Source organism: Pyricularia pennisetigena, chromosome 3 (assembly GCF_004337985.1).
Source record: "Pyricularia pennisetigena strain Br36 chromosome 3, whole genome shotgun sequence".
Lineage (NCBI taxonomy): Eukaryota > Fungi > Ascomycota > Sordariomycetes > Magnaporthales > Pyriculariaceae > Pyricularia > Pyricularia pennisetigena.
Window position 1 is genome coordinate 4,589,652 of NC_043742.1, and position 18,497 is coordinate 4,608,148.

An 18,497-nucleotide genomic window follows, 5' to 3' on the forward strand; every position below is an offset into this window, starting at 1 on the left:
GAGTGCGAAAGAATGGATTACGAACATCGAAAACGGCGAACTAAGTGTCGACACCCATGATCAAATATTACGGGTCGGATATATATAAATGGACCAAGGTTTACAGGATAGCATTAGAATTCTCGGTATCGTGCACCAGCTACCCGAACAAGGTTGGTTGGTCCCTTGGGCGGGGAAATATGAAATTCAACGGCACTTTCGATTTATTCTACCTTTTCTCAAATAGTTGACCTGCAACATTTGCCGGGCTTGGACTCCCCGCTCGGAGAACCATGAAAAAAGGGTGATGTAGGCGGCCGCCACGTTACAAAAATCTCCCGCTGGGCGTACGAGGTTTTTTTTTTTTTTTTTTTTTTTTTTTTTTTTTTTTGGCACGGCCAACCCTCCCTCTCGATGTTCATCAACTGGTGCTTTTTACGCCACGGGAGACTCTACGGGAGACTATATCACGTGGTAGCGTCCAGCCCTGTTCGGAGACGCATGCTCGTTTCCGGCTCAACTGCAGACAGTCGTCCAACACGCAAGAGCGCCGCCTCTATCCCTCGGGTAGTTGGCCGTTGGCCCACAGCAGCTACGGTATGAATGTTGCAACGGGAATGTACGACCCCTAGAAATGGGAGGCGTAGTATTATTCACCCACACGGTGGGCCACCTCGGCCAAGCCAGACGTGCCGTTCTTCAAGCCAGACTTGGACGGGACACGCCCCAGCGCAGCCCAATGGTGTGGATGGCCAGACGGCGGGACTGGTATTTTCGCCTGGCATAGGGCATGGGACCCGGAGCTGGGGAGTGAAGAGGTAATCTTTTTCTTAGCTGCCGTTGCAGCAAAGGAAATTGAACGCTTGGAAAAGGAAAGCAAACTGGATGATTCTGTGCGGTCTTACACTCTTTTAGCGGTGATGAGAATTGCGTTGGAGGGGGGAAAGGACCAAAAAGCCCGTATTGCTAGTTTTTTGAGCCCATTCCACCTACGAGGGCACAAACAGCTGTTAAGAAGTAGATAGCCATCCTGAGTATTGACTCCCTGAAGACTGAATAGCAGCCATCTCCATATTGAAAAAGGAACGCCATGTCCTTTTTCTAAACTTGCGTGCCAAGAAAGATCACCAAGTGACGCCGTATTAAAAAGGCAACAATCATATCAAAGTGTGTTTGGTATCGAATGGTCATCTATCGTTAAAACCAGTTTGCCTTGGCGAAACTGAAGTTGGGATATGCAAAAATGAGGGGCATAGAAAGAGTGGCAGGATATCGGGTATTGTCCTCCTGGACCGTCCGCCATACTCGGACCAACACTTCTTCAATTTCAGTCCTTCATGAAGTCAAACTCCAAGATTCAATGGCTGCTTCTATGGCCGATATAGAAATGCATTTCGTAGTGGGGTGTAGCCCAAGATGGTGAGTATATCGGGAATGTAAAAAAGGAAATGCCACACGCAGAGCTGAGACATACTCATTCTTAACCACGGTCCAGGTCGAAATTATCAACGCCGCATTATATATTAGTAAAGCAGAGGTAGGGACTGGGGGAAAAAAAACCCCAAAACTCAAGTTCGACAGATTAAATCCCCCTGGTAGGCTTAAATTTGACCAACAATAACTGCAAGCAACGTCAACAGAAGAGCAGTGCCCGGGCTGCCCTTCAAGAGGACTGCCCCAGCCGTTGTCACAGTTGGCGGCGATTGCGTGGTTGGCACCACTGGAACGGATGGCGTAGTCCTAGGTGTTGCGGTAGTCCGTGGTAGACTAGAGCCTGTTGATGTCGGGCCAGGGCCAGTAGTTGGCGGCGTAGTAGTGGCCGAGGTCGAGGTCGAGGCCGACGCGGAGTCAGAAGCCGAGTCTGAAGTCAAGTTCGAACTCGAGACCGAAGAGGAGTCTGAAGCCGAGTCTGAAGTTGAGACCGAGGTTGAAGTGATCGGAATTGGCGCTCCGCTTGTAACAGCTCCACCTTGAGAAGCCGACGTGAGACCTGGCTCTGTTGATACAATACTCTGCGGACCCGACGGCGGGGTTGTGCCGTCGTTGACATCGCAGTACGCGAGATATTCTTCGAACTGGTCCCCAACGTACTCCCTGACACTGCCTGTCTGCGTCTCGTTTCTCCACACGTCCAGGCAACCGAAGCAACCATTTACGTTATCCTGGTATGAGGAGCCTTCAATGCAAAGTCGGGGACGAAAACCTATATCTTGAGCTTCGAGGAAAGCGTCGTGGCATGGCCTGTAGCAAACGGCCATTCTTGGGGGGAGGTTTGCCCCGTTCTGCCGCCGATATAGTCTCTTCGCACGCTTCACGGCATTCCTGAGGTCCTTCCAAGACAGGATCCTGCGTGGTCCAATCAAGTTGTCCTCGCGCTTCTTGGGCTTGTACATGTGCAAGGCCGGGCTGCCTGGAGCGGCCGTGGGTTGCGCCACGGAGGCATGGGGAGTCCAGTCACCGGTGGTCACCGTGGTTGTCTGTCCTTCAACCACCTGAATAACCTCGTACTTCTCAAAGATAGAGCCTGTGAGTCCAAACTTTGTGGGATCCAAATTGAAGTAAAAAGGATTGGGAGGCACCCAGCCCGTCTCATTGCTGCTCGTCTCAGGGCCTATCTGAAGTGGTGGAGCAGGACGACAATACTGTGGCTCGCAAACGTAGTCCTTTGGAGGGCAACTGCTCCAAACGTTGCAGCCTTCTGGCTTCGGAGGACTGCAGATATAGCCGGGCTCACAACCCCACTTCAGCCTAGGATTGCTAGACCGGCGGGCCACAAGAGCAGCTGCTGTAGGTGCCGGGCAGACAGATACTGGCGAAGGTGTTGTGGTAGTTAGGATGATCGTCTCTGGGGCTAGAGTTATGGTTTGAATGATCTCTACAGTCTCAATGCGCGTCATAGTGCTTGCAGAAATAGTGCTGAAGACTGTTGACCCCGAGAGAGTCATGGTAACGGTCATTGGCGGGAATGTTGTTACCACAGTTGACAAGCTCGTTGTGGTTGCTGTCGTGGTCAGCCGGGTGGTCTGTCGCACTGTCTCGGTCGCGGTTGCAGTCTCTGTTGCTGTGAAGGATGCTGTGACAGTATCTGTTGTCAAAACGATCGATTGGACAGTCAAAGTTTTCGTTACAGTTGAGGTCTCGGTTGTAGTTGACGTCTTGGTTACAGTTGCCGTGTCTGTCACCAAAGAACTAGTTGATCACCTCATAATCAGAAATTGTTTGAGCTCCTTGTATAAAAAGGGGGCTAAAGACGAGTATACTCACATTACAGTTGATATTATGGTCTTGGGAGGCACCACCTTGCTCTCAAAATATGCAGCACAACTCCCCTGGCCGCCTTCAAAGCAACGATCAAAGCAGAGGTAGCCTTCTTTGTGCTTGCAGTGAAGCAATATTCCTGCCTCGATCTCAGACGTCGCATTGTAACCCTGAAGGGACTGCCCCTCAGCGCCAGCAGCGAACGGACTGAGCGCCAGGGCTGCAGTAGCCCAAAACTGCCATGATAATACCATGTTCTCGAAAAACAGAAGTAGCCTTGACACTGTAGATACCACTTGAGCTTCTCTAGCAATTCAAGCGTATCAAGCCTGCAGCTGACTTATGCACAGCCGGTGTGGAAGACAGACGTTTGCAACTGCGAGATTGAGCATCAAATTAGCAAAAGTTTTGGGGATGGTGCTTGGCGATTTGAAGCTCATACCTGTAGTGAACAGGAGGTACCTGGTAAACAAGTTGTCTAGTTACTATGTCGTACTGGCTGCTCGTAGACAGTAGCTCTATCGACTTTGCCGGTGCCAATAAACTGTTGTGCAACTACGAAAACCCCAAATCCAGGCCCGGCCAAGTTTACTGCAAATGACCGACTGCTTGCGACCTTGGAGACAGGGGCGGGCAAAAAGAAAAAAAAAAGAGAAGAGACTGGCCTGCAGGTGGGTAGCAGTGGAGGGCAGCAGCTTGCCAAATACATATCAGCAAGCGGCGACATGAGCCGCACCGTCACCAATGCAACATGGGCCTGTATTCCCCAGCCAACACATAATAAAGCTGGAGAGAAGGGCTGCCCGATGAGGCATCTGATCATACTCCTCGGCGGAACCCCGAGCTCCCAAGGGAAAGAGAGAGAGAGCTTCAAATGCAAGTGCCATGACATACGCCACAGCATCCAGAGAATGCAACGCCAAGTGGGCATGGGAGGAGTAGCGGCACCATAGAGTAACCATGTCTGATCCTTGTCGCTATTGCAGTGTACTTACAAGGGTAGGTATCTCACACCCGGACGGTGCACCCGGCCGGGAGGCGATATGATGGGTGTGTGTTAAGAGGAAAGATATCTACTGGGAATTCTAACAACGGCTGGCGTCATCAGTCATCAATGGTCGTGGTAAAGGGTCCCGCTTCATGCTCCTGCTCACTACTACCGCATAGTTCGCTTGGCAAGATGGGTGCGCTGACAAGCGAACGAGAAACCATCTACCCAGCCAGTACACCAATGCATAGTATCACAGGACAGCGAAGGGAGCTCGTAATTCCTGGTAAGCTGTAGTTTCCATGACAGACAAAGATCTCTCTGCTTCTGCTCCTGCACCTTAACCATGAACCGCTCATGGAAGTAAGGTGGTATGTGTGGTCCAAGGAATGGATGTTTATAGGCTAAAGACACCAAGCAAAAGATACGATGGGTTCCTGCAGGCCAGATGGGGAGTACGGCTAATGGATGGTTGGTGGGGTTGCATTTTGGGTCAGAGACTAGACTGGACCTAGTGCTAGTCTGGATACCGAAGACGTAGAGTTATGGTATCTTTGAGGAGCAGAAAGGGCAGTCAATCATCAAGGACGAGAAGTATGCGAAGGTCCAAACAAGAAGCCTCGGGCGCAAGAAGCGGGGGGAGCAGAGCCGGTTGTGGCAAGTAATGGGTGGTAGGTCGGGGGTTAACCAGAAGGACAAGTCCGGATTCAGATACCATATTGTACGACAACTGAAGGGAAGCCAGGCAAGCCTGAGGTAGATAGCAAGTAGGAAGGGAGGGAGGTGGTGTCCAAGACGTGGTTCGAATGCGGCAGGGGTGTCGTTGGTGGTGTTCTGTCGCCTTGGCATGGGCCGATGAAAGGCCGGACAAAGCCGTTGTGACGGACTGCTATATAATAATAGCCAAAACGACTAACAAAAAGAGAATGGTGTCCAATATAAGGTGAATATAGTACCACACTCGTATCCGTATGTAGTCAAGATCTCCACTTGCCTAGTGGGAACAAATAGAGAACAGAAAAAAACCTCACGACTTGGAGGGTGCACAGAGGTGTGTGGTAGCGGTCCGCATCGTCGTTGTCAGGCAAGGCTGCAAGTAAGGTGACGTTGGTTACTGCGGGGTTGATTATGATACCCCCTTCGCACGCAGCCGGGCTAGCCTATCAATCTTTGTGAAGGATTGAAAACTCAATGGGTGGAAATCGACATGATGTAGTGAATTCAATTAACTTGACTATTTCTGTTGGCTGTACCAGGACGGAATAATTGAGCGGATCTCGACTGGGCTTTGCTCGTCGGTGAACTTCTGTTCTGCAGTCTGTCTTGTCTGCAATTGTGGTCGAGTCTATTTAACCACCAACCAACGACGTTGTTGCTGCTAACTCAAGTTGGGAGTATTAATTATTGATAATGAGGGCTTCGCTTGCGTTTGCGCGTGCGTGCTTACATGGATTGCTTACCGAACCTCACCACTTTCTGGGGCAGACAGACAAAAGAAAGATGTACAAGAGCGTGTGGAGATGGTGGGTAAGACCAAACCCTCTGCTAGACTTAAGAAGTAATAGCACGCAGACAGAAGCAGGGTGAGCTATTTGTCTTTTTTTTTTTTTTTTTTTTTTTTTTTTCAGGAATTCAAGCTCAATCTGTGTAAATAAGGTAGGTGGTAGGTAATGTAGGCCGGCGCTATTGACATGGAAGCTGACTGCATCAATCTAGCAGACAAGGCAGTCATCCATGTCTTTGCGTTTTTGGTAGAATAAAAGGTTTTTTTTTTTTTTTTTTTTTTTTTTTTTTCTTCTTCTCTTCCTCCTTCAAGGAAAGAACGATGCGACGCAAGTCTACGGCGAAGGCGCTGGTTGAACCCAAGGTCGCTCCCATATCAACCAATCACGAGTCGGCTAAGATCAATAAAAGCTGCCCAGTTGTGGGGAATAACGCATCTGGAAGGACTCGCGTAGATGCCGAAAACGTTACCACCTGGGACGATCTCATCTACACACCTTCGATAGGCAGAGCCAACATAGGTGATAGTCGAGGTCAGTAAATTGCACTTGGACTTTTACGCGATTCTCAGTACGACATATGCGCTGTACTTCCTTCTTCTTCTTCTTCTTCTCTCCCTTTTTTCCTCCTCTCAACGCCTGGAGTAGCCATGATCGTCGATTCTGGACTCATTGGCGACAACCATGTATCTGGGCATGGTTGCATGGCAACGCAGTCGGAATGCAGCTGGCAATAAATCACATCTGCCGGGCGAATCAAATACGGGCTAAATGTGGAATGAAGACCTTGAGGTCGCCGGGCGACCTTGATTGACTTCCAGACTTCTTAATTCATCTCCGAAGGGAGGACTCTGGACTCCCAACGGTAAGAAGATTTTACAACAATGTATTCTCCTGAAATTTGTTCTCCCTTTTTTGCATTCTTTCCCCAGTCGTAGCCGGGCTCTCTAAGAAGAGAGGCACAAGGAAGGCGAGATACCAACCCCACCACTTCCATTCCCAACGAGCTGACAGCCGGAAGTCTCACAGATTTAGATCCTACATGTCAGCCTCCCCTTGACTACCTACTATCCAAAGGAGCTCGTGAATCAGATGCCTAGGCTTGTCTACCTAATTGCCCAAAGACGACAAAGCCACCGTATCTATCTACCGATCCACCTTGCAGAGGTATCTATGTCGAACCAGCAAGGCTGAGAACTGCCCAACCAGTAAGCAAGAGCTGGGTAAGCCCTAGCTCTAGTCTCGGTTCTTCCTATTCATCCAGAATGCAACCTTCTCTCCGCTCTTCCCAACTCTGCCCAACAATAAACGCGACGCCAAGCCACCAAGCCTGCCAGATATGTACCTTATGAGTCCGCAGAAGGTGTGCAGACATTTCCTGCTCGGGTGTGGCTCGAGTGAGCCTGTTTTCTTTGTTTGGAATGCGGCATAATATCTCTCTTGTCCATCAATACAAGCAACCTCTGGATTCGGTACACTCCCTCCAGTGATTTTGCCACTCTTCTTGTTTGCCCAGGATGCTTGCGGATAGGGTCGGTCAGGTACTCAACCCGGGTACGCTGGGCTCGAAATCGAATGTCTTTTGGAAGTGAACCTATTGCTGGTCGACTTTCTGCCTCACCCAGATTCCTTTCCCTTCCTTGCTGATACGTGCATTCTACAGTGAATTTATTTCACAGTATTCATATTTGATTATACTTTTTTCTTCTTTTGTATGTTTCTCTACCAAAATATCTTGGCCTCGAAGGGGCTTCCCGACCATCATACCGGTACACTGGCCCCAGCCAGATTTCAGATTGTTCTCTCTTTAAACCACGGTTGGGGGCGCCGTCTGACCCTGTCTGGCGGCGAAAGAGCCCATCCCTCCTTGCATCTGGGGTTAGTTCCGCCTCTTGGTCCCCTCCCAAAAGTCCGATTCGATTGCCCGTTTGTCCGCTTCTTTAGACAAAGAAAGAACTTCGCCATCGATGCGAGCACATGAGTAAATTTCTTGCCGCATTCGTGACTTTCAGCTTTCTCGGCATTCTTTGAGTGAAGGTTGCTGATGACCAAAACCTGATCTCTTAATCTCCAATAGCATTCCACCCCGCTGTCAAGTCGCCAGAGTCTCTGTTTGTCTGTTTATGATGATGTCTCGCCTGTAATTTCTTGATGTGTGTTCAAGTCAACGCAAAGGCGCCAGACAAAACCTGTTCCTCTGACTGCGAACAAATTTTCCGGACCACCCAACATCTTCCTCGCCTGTTCCTGAAGCAAACGCTTCCTTGTCGGTGACGAAAAATTGAATTGAAAGAGGACCGCAGAGTCCTCCTGCAAAGTCTGGCGCTATGTCCAGGTCAACACATGCCCTGATGAGCAGGGCCTTCGTTGCTGCCATGGCCCTATCGTCAACCGTCATTGCACAAGAAGCAGGCTGGATGGAAAACCAGATCAACTCCACGATGTGCACATGGGAAGCATTGCGAGGTGAGCCCTGTTGTGTGGCCCACCGTCAAAGAATTTTATCGAACGGTTGCTAACCAAGGCTACACCAAAAAGCCATCCAAGTGAGGGACACTCTTTACTTAGACGGAGGCCATCTTGCCTGGGCCCCAGGACTTGCCGATGGGTCGTACGGACCTTATATGGTGGACGGTACGTGACCGTCTGGTCGATATCCACAAGTCCCTGAACCACTTACAGAGTACCTAACACGAGAATCTAGACAATCCATTGGGGTACATGTACAGCCTCAACTTCGGCAAATCCTTCAATACTTCGGCCAATATAAGTTCCATTCTGGGGACTATATCTAAGGGCGGTGCCAGCTTTGCGCCGAATTACGTGGAGGGTGGGCTACTAGGCAACGATAACGAATTCTATTTCTATGGTGGCATGACGCGGCGCAGAGACAGTGTTGCGGCGCCTCGCGCAGACGACATCCTCAGTTACAAGGCATCAGGATCAGGAGCCAGCTTCCGGCGCGGGGTTGAAATCGCACGCTTGCCGCAAGACAAAGATATAACCCGCTACGTGGCCTACGGCGGCGCTGTTAGTGCCCCATCGGAAAACAAGGCATTTTACTTTGGAGGCTTGCGGTCTCCATCACATGGCGAGATCTTTCAACCGCAGAGCCAGGACACGATCCGCATCACTCCCGTCAACGCCTCGAATACATTGATCAGTGTGGACCTCAGTCAAGATGCCGACAAACGGTGGAATAACATTACACTGCCCAACTTCATCAAAGGTCGGGCCAACCCAGAGCTGGTATGGGTCCCTTACGGCAAGCAGGGCCTTCTTATTGCTATTGGAGGTGTGACATTTCCAGAATACGCTACTACTACCCGTCGATCATCTAATCCAGCTCAGGCGGTAAGTCTATCCCGTGCACACTGCACCTGTTTTCCGATTCTAAATGTTGCGAGTCTGCATATTAAACAGTGAGTTTCACAGGATGCCGATGGTCGGGATTTCATGAATATCATCGACGTTTACGACATCGCCAACGACAAATGGTATCAACAGCCGGCCAACGGACAGCCGCCGGGAACCATGGCCCGAGGCTGTACTGTGGTGGCCCCCGCACAAGACATGTCTAGCGTCAGCATATACTGGTATGGAGGATATAACGGACTCGACCCGCTCAAGGAGTTTAGTGACGACGTCTATCTCCTCTCGCTCCCTTCATTCCATTGGATGAAGGTATATTCTGGAAAGCCCAGTCACGCTCGCGCAGGCCACAAATGCGTGATGCCTTACCCGGACCAGATGATGGTAATTGGTGGGTTTACCCCATTAACAGGCGCCAGGTCCTCCTGTGTGGAAGGAAGTGTGATCCAGGTCTTTAACTTGACCTCACTGAAATGGCTGGACGCATACGATCCCGCAAAGTACAGCAAGTACGGCGTCCCCTTAATGATAAACGCCATGATTGGTGGCGATGAGCACGGCGGCGCTACATTGAAGTCACCCGACCCTACGGGATGGAAGACTGCAGAGCTCGGCAGCGTCTTCGCAGAGAGTTATCCAACATCAAAAATCGCCACGTATTACCCATACGCATCTGCCCCCAGTGAGAGCTCAACACGAAATGATGGCGGTGGCAATAGCGGCGGCCCTCCCAGCTTTACGTGGCCCCTTGTTGGCTCCCTCGTCGGCATCGTTGTCATTGCCATCATCGCCCTTGCGATTGTATGCTTCAGGCGCCGCCGTCGCCAAGCTCAAGGCGATGGTCAGGTCACTGAGGAGAGAGATGAGAATGGCAACAAGATTATTTCCTGGATGCGTGGCCACCCTAGCGAAGGCAAGACACCGACTGTGACGGCAACAGAGGATACATATTTCACTCCTGACATGGAAACTGGCACCCCGATTACCCCTGGAATCGTTCAGACGGTGCCTCCCGTAGCACCTGTTTATAAGCCAGCCCCGCCGCCGGCAGAGATGATGGATACGCAGGTGGCTGAGCTGATGGGTACGTATAGAATCTGCGCCCATATCCTGACCTTTCAAGACTATCAGTTAACGTCTAGTCAACAGATACTTCTCCTCGCATCGAGCTGCAAGACACAGGCCTCACGCCCGTAGAAATCATCAACAAACACTCCCACCTGCACCAGAACCATGGAGGCTCCATCCACAGCTCGAATATGTACTCTTCGATAGGCCAGACCGACCATGTATCAGGCATATCAAGAGTGTCGGGGCCGAGCGAAGCTGGTTTCCGCAATGACGACGCTGTCCAAGGTATCCGTCCCGATTCGCCAGCCCTTGGCTCAGTAGGCGCATACGGTGGTGCCGGGGCACGAGTCGAAATGGGCATCACTCAAAACTACCAGCCCGATCGCCAGCAAAGCCCGACTCCTCGCAACGAGTCGGGTGTCTCGGGAATCAGCGACCGTGACCGTCGACACCTGCGACACTTGTCCGATGAGACGGTATCTTCAGTCCACAGCGGCGCAGGGATAGGCTCTCCTGGGCGCGGTCCCCTTTCACAATACATGAACGCCGACGGATCAAGCAGCCACACCGCCGACATATCCTCGGCCCAGGCAAACAATATCATCAGCCCGGCGAGCAGTGGGCCCACCGCGCTAGGCGGCAACCACCCTCTTGTAGGCACGCCGCCTCTGGTGTCGCCCCCCACGGCTGACGACGAGCCCCAGGATTATCTGAGCGTTCAACCACAGCAGCAAACTCGAGCCATCAATGCGCAGTATGGGAGCCCCTTGAGGAGAAGTATTTTCCGTGAAAGCGAGGATGATCTGGGCGGACGTATGTAAGCCGCCATGGCCTGCCTTTTTGTTCAATGAGTCAACGCAGCATATGTTGTTCTGTCATTGGCGTCGGGCGTTTCTCATTTAGTTTGATTTCATTTTCCTTTGTCGACTATTAGGCATTCATCTTGGCATTTCTTGGAAATACTCATAATCATATGAACTTTGTTTCATTCATGTGCCTGTCTCTCTCTCATCAACATTAGAAAACTATACTAGCCTTAGGCTATGTATGGTGACGTTGCTCGGTGTAGCCATTGGAATCACAATGCAATCAAGCCCTTTGCCTTTTATTCAGATGCAACAGGAGCAGTTCAAGTCCAAATTACAGTCATGTCCAGAAGAAAATGAATCGCCCTTGGGTGATGATTTCTTCGAAAGTAGGAGTGAAGACATGACGATATTTGCGCGAGAGCTCCATATATAACGCGTGTTTGTATGAGCCTAGCCCCTGATCGGGGCCGGCCAGCTATTGCGCTTCTAATCTATTTATAAGCTTATAAGTAGTCGACCAGACGCCATGCATTTCAAGTATTCAATAATCGAGATAAAAAAAAAGCACTCTATGCAATAAAAAAAAAGGGCGTGCCTCGTTCCTTTTGTACAACAGCCAGCGTGAAGAGGCATGCGCAAAACCGCCCCCAAAACTCCTAACAACGCCTCTCCGCATCATAATTTCATTCATGTCGATTTCTCCTTGCGAACCTGTTCCGCCGTGGCCCTCAACTCCTCCATAACAACCCTGTTGAACTCGTCAGCGTTGTCAATGTACAGGTGGTGCCCGGCTTTGGGGATGGACACGACCCTCGCCCTGCCGTTCTCTTTCCTCTTCTCCTCCTCGGTGCCGTGCAACAGCGCCTGCCTAGACCTGGCCTTCAGCTTCTCCTCCGCCGCATAGCCGCCGCCAATGTCCATCCAGTCCTGCTCGCCGTACATGAAAACGACGGGAATGCCCGTCTCGCGAGTCTGGGAGCCGTCCTCCTTCTTGTAGACCTGCCGACCAACCTCCTGGATCCGGTTGATCATGGGACTGCGGGCAAAGGCGCCGGGTGCGAGCAGGTACGCCAGGGCATACTCGCCGCTCCCACGTTGGCGGAAGAGCGAATACGAGTAGTCGTGCAGGGCCTGAGATTCGGCCTCGGGAAGGTGGCTGAAGCGCCTGCTCGTCCAACCGGACACTAAACGTGGACCGAAAGGCCCGGACAGCCGCACGAGGCTGAAGGGCGAGACGTTGGCGTCCCAGAGCCAGACGAACCACTTGTTGATTGGCCTTCTCGGTGGCTCCTTGTTGTTGGCAGCCTTGCCCTCTGCTTTTGACCGCGCGTTGAGGAAATTGTTTTTGTCTTTGACGGGCTCAGTCGCCTTGACGATGTCCTCTTTTTGGTCTTGCGTAAACTCGTTTGCTATCGTCGAAGAGCTCGGCTCCGGCATTGCCGCGTTGACGGCATATGGGTCTTCGGGAATACCAACAGGAGAGGCTAGAATGAGTTTGTTGAGATGGCCTGGGTACTTGATGGCGTATGATATGGCCAAATAGCCGCCTAGAGAGTGTCCAAGCAGCGTGAACTTTTCGATTTTTCGGATGCGGCGCCACTCCTCAAGCGCATCGACAAACCAGTCTTCGGCCTCCCTGATCTTGGCTTTCTGTTCCTTTGCATGCACCTTGAAAGGGGGCCTAGACGAGTTGCCCATGCCAAGCAGGTCTAGAGAGTGCAGCCTCCAGCCAGGGTCGCGGCTGAGAGGCTCAAAGTTTTTGTAGAAGAAACCAAGCCCAGCGCCGTAGCCGTGCAGGATTACTAGCGTGTTGTCAACTTCCTCGCCTTCCCTCTCGACAGTGAACTCATTTATGGCCCTGTCTTTGCCAGAGAGCTGCACCATGCTGGTGCGCCACGTCCGTTGGCCATATGGATCAGACTGGGCAACGAAACCAGGCTTGGGAATTGCTGTTGCTGCGGCCGCCCCCAGCGAGGCTTTGATGTACGGGATGTATGAGAGAAGGTTTTGCTGTGCTATTGGCGGTGTTACGCTTGTCCACTGGAAATTGACATCAGTAACTATGCAGGTAGAGAAAACAAGTTTTAGAAAACTTACCCATTGGTAGGCAGCCTCCTTATACCCGAGTGGAAAGTAAGCCGACATTGTGCGTAGAGCCGGGGGTTCGGGATAACGAGGCTCTGGAGTTGCGCCTTGTGGGGAGGTTGGCGGCGGCGGCGGCGGCTGCTGTCTGGATGTGGAGGTTGTCCTTGCGGGCCTTGTCTTTGTCGTCGAGGGAATACTCTCGCCGCTCGACAGGGATATTGTTGCGCTTGTGCTGTTGCTTTTGTTGTTGCCGACGCCGACGCTGACACTTGTGTTGCCGTTGCCGTTGTTTTTATTGTTGTTGCTGTTGCCGCTGGTAGTCGAAGAAGTGTTGGGAAAACGCGGCGCGACGGAAGAGAGCGAGGCAGCTGTTAATACGACTCGAGTATTGCTGATCATGCCGGGTGCTGCGGGCGTTGACGCACGGCGCCCGGCTGGTTCTTATACGACGAATTCACCGGGGATTCGGAATGTGAACAATAGAGGCGCTCCGGACTTTAGAACTGGCGCCTAGTAGTCTAGGGTACGTAAGGTGGGAACACGTAAGGCTATTTACAAGTCGGTATGCGTGTGGCACCTACCATGTGTTGGGGGCTGGGCTGCGCGAACAACCTTACGGATAGATACCCACCTTTAGTTAAGCTTTACGGTTTTACGGTAATTACGCACCACTTGTTCAGGCACAACTGCAGGCAAAGAAGAAAAAGGAAACAATAATGATTAACGAATCTTTAATGAACCGACTCCCTAGTACCGTATGACGGCGGCGACCCAGTCTTCCGATTCCAGCCGAATGCCGCTTGTTGTGACTGCTCCGTTAAACCCGCTAAATGCCGCTGGACTTGCAGGGGCAAAGGGCCTTTGTCAGCACGCACGTGGGCTGTTGATAGCGGGAGAACCCCTGTCCTTAGTGCGGGACGCTTTGATGACGTTAACTTTGTATGGAATACTGACCTCAAGACTTTTTAGTCAGGAGCCCAGGCTCCCAGCAGAATCGAGGTAGCTACCGAGGCGGTGGGTCTCCCGAAGGACCCATTTTTGTTCTTCATTTCAACAAATCCAAAAGTCGTTCCACCCATATCGAATTGATTACCGTAGATGGCATTTAGCTCTGGGGTTAGCTCTAGTTAGTCTAGCACTGGGTGCTAAATCCTACCACAAAGGGAGCAAGAGAAAGATAAAGAGAAAGTAAGGAAGACAGAAAGATCAAGCCCGACAAGCTAAACAAACGCTTGGGCGCCACATATTCTTGTCACTGTACTCGAAACGGCCCTTGCCGTCCGGGCTGCAGGCCATTTCCCGATTTCGAGCACTGATGCGGCCTGTCCGACTCCTGACATACATACCCAGACCGACCCCATAAAGTCGACTTCGAAAACTGCGCGCCCAGAACCGTTCGCTTCCTCGATAATCGCCGTTTCACTCTCCTATCGGCATACACCGACTAATCGGATCAAGCCCGCGATGGCGGACACTCTGGACTCCATCGTCAAGGGGGCGCCGCTCCCCGGCCGGGAATCGGCGGGCAAGAGTGCTTCCGGGACCAGTCCTATCTCGTCGTCGACCACGTCAAAGGCTGGCGATCCACTCTCACACACCCCAAGCTCACCATCGATGATCTACCTCAACCTTCTGGTCCTCGAAGCCTCTCTCAGGGCCCAATACCTCGAGCTGCGAGCGCGAAGGCGTCACCACAGCTTCTTCTTGACGCTGCTTACGCTATGGACCTGCGGTTTTGGCTACGCTCTGTTCTTTGCACCTCGCGAAGATGGACGCGGCGTAGGTGGCTCGGTGTATTGGATGGTTGAAATGGCGGAGAGAGTGTGTTTTACTGGAGGCCTCATAACCGTATGCCTTGTCTGGGCTACAGGCATTTGGGACCGTGGCGTGCGCTGGCCGCGTCGCTGGTTCGCCATCTCCAACCGCGGACTGCGCGGCTTCAACTGCAAGATTGTAATTCAGAAGCAGCCATGGTGGGCAGAGACACTCGCGACCATCGGCTGGTTTTTGACATATGGTCTGTTCTCTAATACGGGATCGTCATACCGCTACGTCGACCCGCAGGTGCTCCGTGAAGTAGATGCCCAACTGAACCTGTCAGCTCAGGGACACCCTGCACTGCCGGTCGTGAGCGAGGACGAGGAGAGGGGTGCACACGAGGAGGATCTTGCCCCGGGCGGCGATTATCTCAAGCTGTTGCTATTTGCAAAGCCTTTTTCGCCCACTTTCCGTGAGAACTGGGAGCTTTTCCGGACTGAATATTGGGAGCGGGAGAACGAGCGCCGGGCGCTGATACGCGTCAAGGTCAAGGAGCACGACAAGAATCTGAGGAGGCAGCGTGGTGGGTGGTTGTGGTGGCTACCCCGGTACAAGGTGAGGCCTGAACAGCAGCTTGCAGCGGCACAGCAACTACAAAATCACAACGCCGAGAAGCCTCAGGGCCACAGCCGCCATGCCTCGACACATCTCAGCGTCGAACGGGAACACCGTCGCACGCGCAGCAGCAGTGTGAGACGAGGAAGCTTCTCATCAAACGCGACGTCGAGGAGCGCTACGCCAACCATCGAAGTGGACGAGGCAGGCGGAGTGACGCGACGGGCCAGCACGGCATCCAACGCGTCCGACAAGCGCCGCAAGAAGCTGTCGGCCACAGCGGGAGGCCCGAGATCACAGAAGCGGACGACGACGGAATCGAGATCTGTCACTCCGGAAGTGACGTCGCCTCTCGCAAAGGAAGCCACGAGCGCCAGTGACACAGCGGAGAATGATGGGAACAGTGGCGCCGACGCTGTGGCGGGCGAAGACCGTTTGGACAGACGATCAAGGAAGAAGTCGCTTTCCAGATCGCCAGCTCCTTCAGCATCGTCGATGGAGTGACTATAGTGACCGCACCGATATATCATTGGAGGAGTAGAAATATAGAGTAGTGAGATGCGGTGTTGATTATAACTAATTTATGTGGCTGTAAAACTCCATCGCCATGTGACACTGTTGGGAACAGCAAGAATTAGCTCTGGTTATCAAGGGCACAACACCTATGCCGATTTCTCTTTGATGACGATGCAATACAAGGCAGCTAGCCAGACCTGAATAGGAAAAGAAGAGGAAAAAAAAAAAAAAAGGATTAAAGAACTACGAGGAATAGGTCTCTATTCACCTATGCAGCAACAGGCATACTTTAATGTATCCAACAGTAGTCCTGTCTCAGCACAGGGTTAGGGTAAAAGCTCCCTGTAAATCTCATGTCGCTTCCCACTAAATATGGTACTCTAGTGGGTCACCAAGGGCGGACATGGCTTGGAGGCCGAAGAGTGCAGGCTGCAGCTCCTGGATCAAGTGACCTAAACCGTTTAGAGAAACGACCGAAGATGCCTAGCTCCTAACGCACCTCAACCTACAGTAGTGTCACATTGGAAACAAACCCGTATCTGGTTCCGACTGGTTACCTAAATACTACTATCTAGATCTGATCCCTTAGACTAGAATTAGACTGAATACTTGACAGGTCCTCTTCAGATTGATTGCTCGATATTATTTTGATTCGCACGCAGGCTGCTGATTGGTTCCAGAGGACTAACCGATGCCTCAGAATCCTGATAGCTGAGCGGACAGTGATCACTGTACCAACCTTGGGCAGCGCAAGCGTTGGATCGATAAACGAAGGCACCCGCCAGGCTCAGTACAGTTGGAGACTTTGATGTCAACTTTGCTGGGTTAGGCCTTCCTATTTTCCTCTGCAGTTTCTTCGGAAGTCCGGAAAAGACAAACAGTCAGCCATATGACCACACAAGGGAAAAAAACGCCTAAAATCCTAAATCGCATCGTCATCTTCACATAAACGAGACCGTCATCAATTCTGCGCGCCTGCGCGCAGGAAAACAGGCATCTCGGACTTGGGTTCTTCTCACTGATCGACTGCCAACAACTTGAAAAAAAAAATCAAAGGAGAGGAAAAGAAAAAGGAAAGAAAGAAAGAAAAAAAGAAAAAGATGGACGAAGAAAATCGTGAGAAGCGCGGAAATGTCATCGCAACAGCGCCGTTCGAGCGAGGCCCGCCTGAACCTCCATACATCATGATCCCAGCACTTCCCCTTCCTACCCTCAGCATAGTCCCATCTTTTGAAGTCATCGACTCTGCCGATCTCTCCGAGGCGGACCTGCGAATAATCACACAAAACGCACCACAGCTGGCCCGTGATAACACCTCCAACTGGAATTACGATATGCGGCGGAATGCTCAGCCCATTCTTGATTTCCTTCACCTGGGGCCTTGGAACAGCGCAAGGGACAGGGCATACCTGGAGAAGGAGGGCATAACGATGTTGCTGGGCGTCTTGGATACTCGCATGGCACCTATCCAGGTCCTATCCCTGCAGAGAGCGGTTCAAGGACTGGACGTTGCCATAGATCACATCGACGCCACAAACCACCAGGAGCTCATCAGGCTCTTCCCCGAGTTCGTCCGCAAGGTGAACGACCACATGCTTAGTGTCTACCGGAAACAGGCCGTTCAGGCGTCTGCCGTGTCTGGTGAGATGACCATCGACCCGGCCACCTTCAGGCGCGGTAATATCTTGGTCTTTTGCGACAGCGGCAACGAACGCTCGGCCCTGATGGTAGCTGGATACATCATGAACCTCTTCGGCGTGGACGTGGTCAGCGCGGTTCAGTTCGTCAACTGCCAACGTTTTTGTACAAATTTTGACGAGGAGTGTAAGCAGTGGCTGCGGGCGTATCAGGACATCCTCGAGGCCAAGAGGTCAGTCGCCACATCGAAATCTACAGGAACGCGGCCGTCAGGCCTCATCTCCAACAAGCGATCCATCGATCAAGCATATCATGAGGAGAACGATACAGGTCAAGAACATGATCTGGGGCGCTGGATGGACCGGGAGGCGTTTGTTCCTTTTGTCGACGGCAGGGAAAAGGATACAGAAATGGCTTGATAATCTTCGGTTTTTTGCTACTTCTAATGCAGACGATAGCAACTAAGGCACAACCATCGACTGCTTAGATCCTCTTGCTTTTTTTTTCATCTTTTCACTTTTTCATGACGTCTGTACATCTATCCGGGTCTAATGCGCTGCGGATTTAGGGCTTTTTTTTTGCGTGGAATTGTGGAATAACTGCACCCAAAATGTTTATTGGGCTGAACAAGAGGCAACCCTCCAAGATAGATGGGACGGCTGGGGACGGTGTTTGTGGTGATTTTAGATAACTATGTAATTTACCCGTGTGATTTTGTCATAATACGAATGCGCTGCAGAAACCAGTCGGGGGTCTGGTGCGTTTGTTGGCAAACAGAGCATTTCTGTATCTTCCAGTTTGTATGCCAATAGGCGAGTGTATGGAGACGTTCTCTACTATCATAAAAATATTTCATGATCATGGGGAAAAAAAAGCCCCGTTGGCCCAAGACCAAATACTAACCGT

General features: G+C 51.6%; 7 protein-coding genes across 7 annotated transcripts; 4 read left to right on the forward strand and 3 right to left on the reverse strand.

Annotated features, from left to right (window-relative positions):
• Nucleotides 1-1,580: 1,580 nt before the first annotated feature.
• PpBr36_02990 (uncharacterized protein) lies at nt 1,581-3,491 on the reverse strand (the record flags this gene model as incomplete). The annotated part of the gene is made up of 2 exons (XM_029890167.1): nt 1,581-3,168; nt 3,244-3,491. 2 exons carry the CDS (start codon nt 3,489-3,491, stop codon nt 1,581-1,583), a joined length of 1,836 nt encoding a protein of 611 aa, XP_029754403.1.
• A 2,234-nt stretch (nt 3,492-5,725) lies between these two features.
• Nucleotides 5,726-6,269, forward strand: PpBr36_02991 (uncharacterized protein; the record flags this gene model as incomplete). The annotated part of the gene is made up of 2 exons (XM_029890168.1): nt 5,726-5,752; nt 6,042-6,269. 2 exons carry the CDS (start codon nt 5,726-5,728, stop codon nt 6,267-6,269), a joined length of 255 nt encoding a protein of 84 aa, XP_029754404.1.
• Nucleotides 6,270-7,878: 1,609 nt separating this feature from the next.
• PpBr36_02992 (uncharacterized protein) lies at nt 7,879-10,991 on the forward strand (the record flags this gene model as incomplete). Its single annotated transcript, XM_029890169.1, has 6 exons — nt 7,879-7,997; nt 8,021-8,193; nt 8,266-8,361; nt 8,432-9,081; nt 9,163-10,183; nt 10,249-10,991. 6 exons carry the CDS (start codon nt 7,879-7,881, stop codon nt 10,989-10,991), a joined length of 2,802 nt encoding a protein of 933 aa, XP_029754401.1.
• PpBr36_02993 (uncharacterized protein) lies at nt 9,790-10,064 on the reverse strand (the record flags this gene model as incomplete). The annotated part of the gene is made up of 2 exons (XM_029890170.1): nt 9,790-9,949; nt 10,003-10,064. 2 exons carry the CDS (start codon nt 10,062-10,064, stop codon nt 9,790-9,792), a joined length of 222 nt encoding a protein of 73 aa, XP_029754402.1.
• A 675-nt stretch (nt 10,992-11,666) lies between the features above and the next one.
• PpBr36_02994 (uncharacterized protein) lies at nt 11,667-13,463 on the reverse strand (the record flags this gene model as incomplete). The annotated part of the gene is made up of 2 exons (XM_029890171.1): nt 11,667-13,019; nt 13,077-13,463. The coding sequence occupies 2 exons, from the start codon at nt 13,461-13,463 to the stop codon at nt 11,667-11,669; spliced, it is 1,740 nt and encodes a 579-aa protein (XP_029754399.1).
• Nucleotides 13,464-14,528: 1,065 nt separating this feature from the next.
• PpBr36_02995 (uncharacterized protein) lies at nt 14,529-15,941 on the forward strand (the record flags this gene model as incomplete). Its single annotated transcript, XM_029890172.1, has 1 exon — nt 14,529-15,941. One exon carries the CDS (start codon nt 14,529-14,531, stop codon nt 15,939-15,941), a length of 1,413 nt encoding a protein of 470 aa, XP_029754400.1.
• Nucleotides 15,942-17,053: 1,112 nt separating this feature from the next.
• Nucleotides 17,054-18,010, forward strand: PpBr36_02996 (uncharacterized protein; the record flags this gene model as incomplete). The annotated part of the gene is made up of 1 exon (XM_029890173.1): nt 17,054-18,010. The coding sequence occupies one exon, from the start codon at nt 17,054-17,056 to the stop codon at nt 18,008-18,010; it is 957 nt and encodes a 318-aa protein (XP_029754397.1).
• Nucleotides 18,011-18,497: the final 487 nt, after the last annotated feature.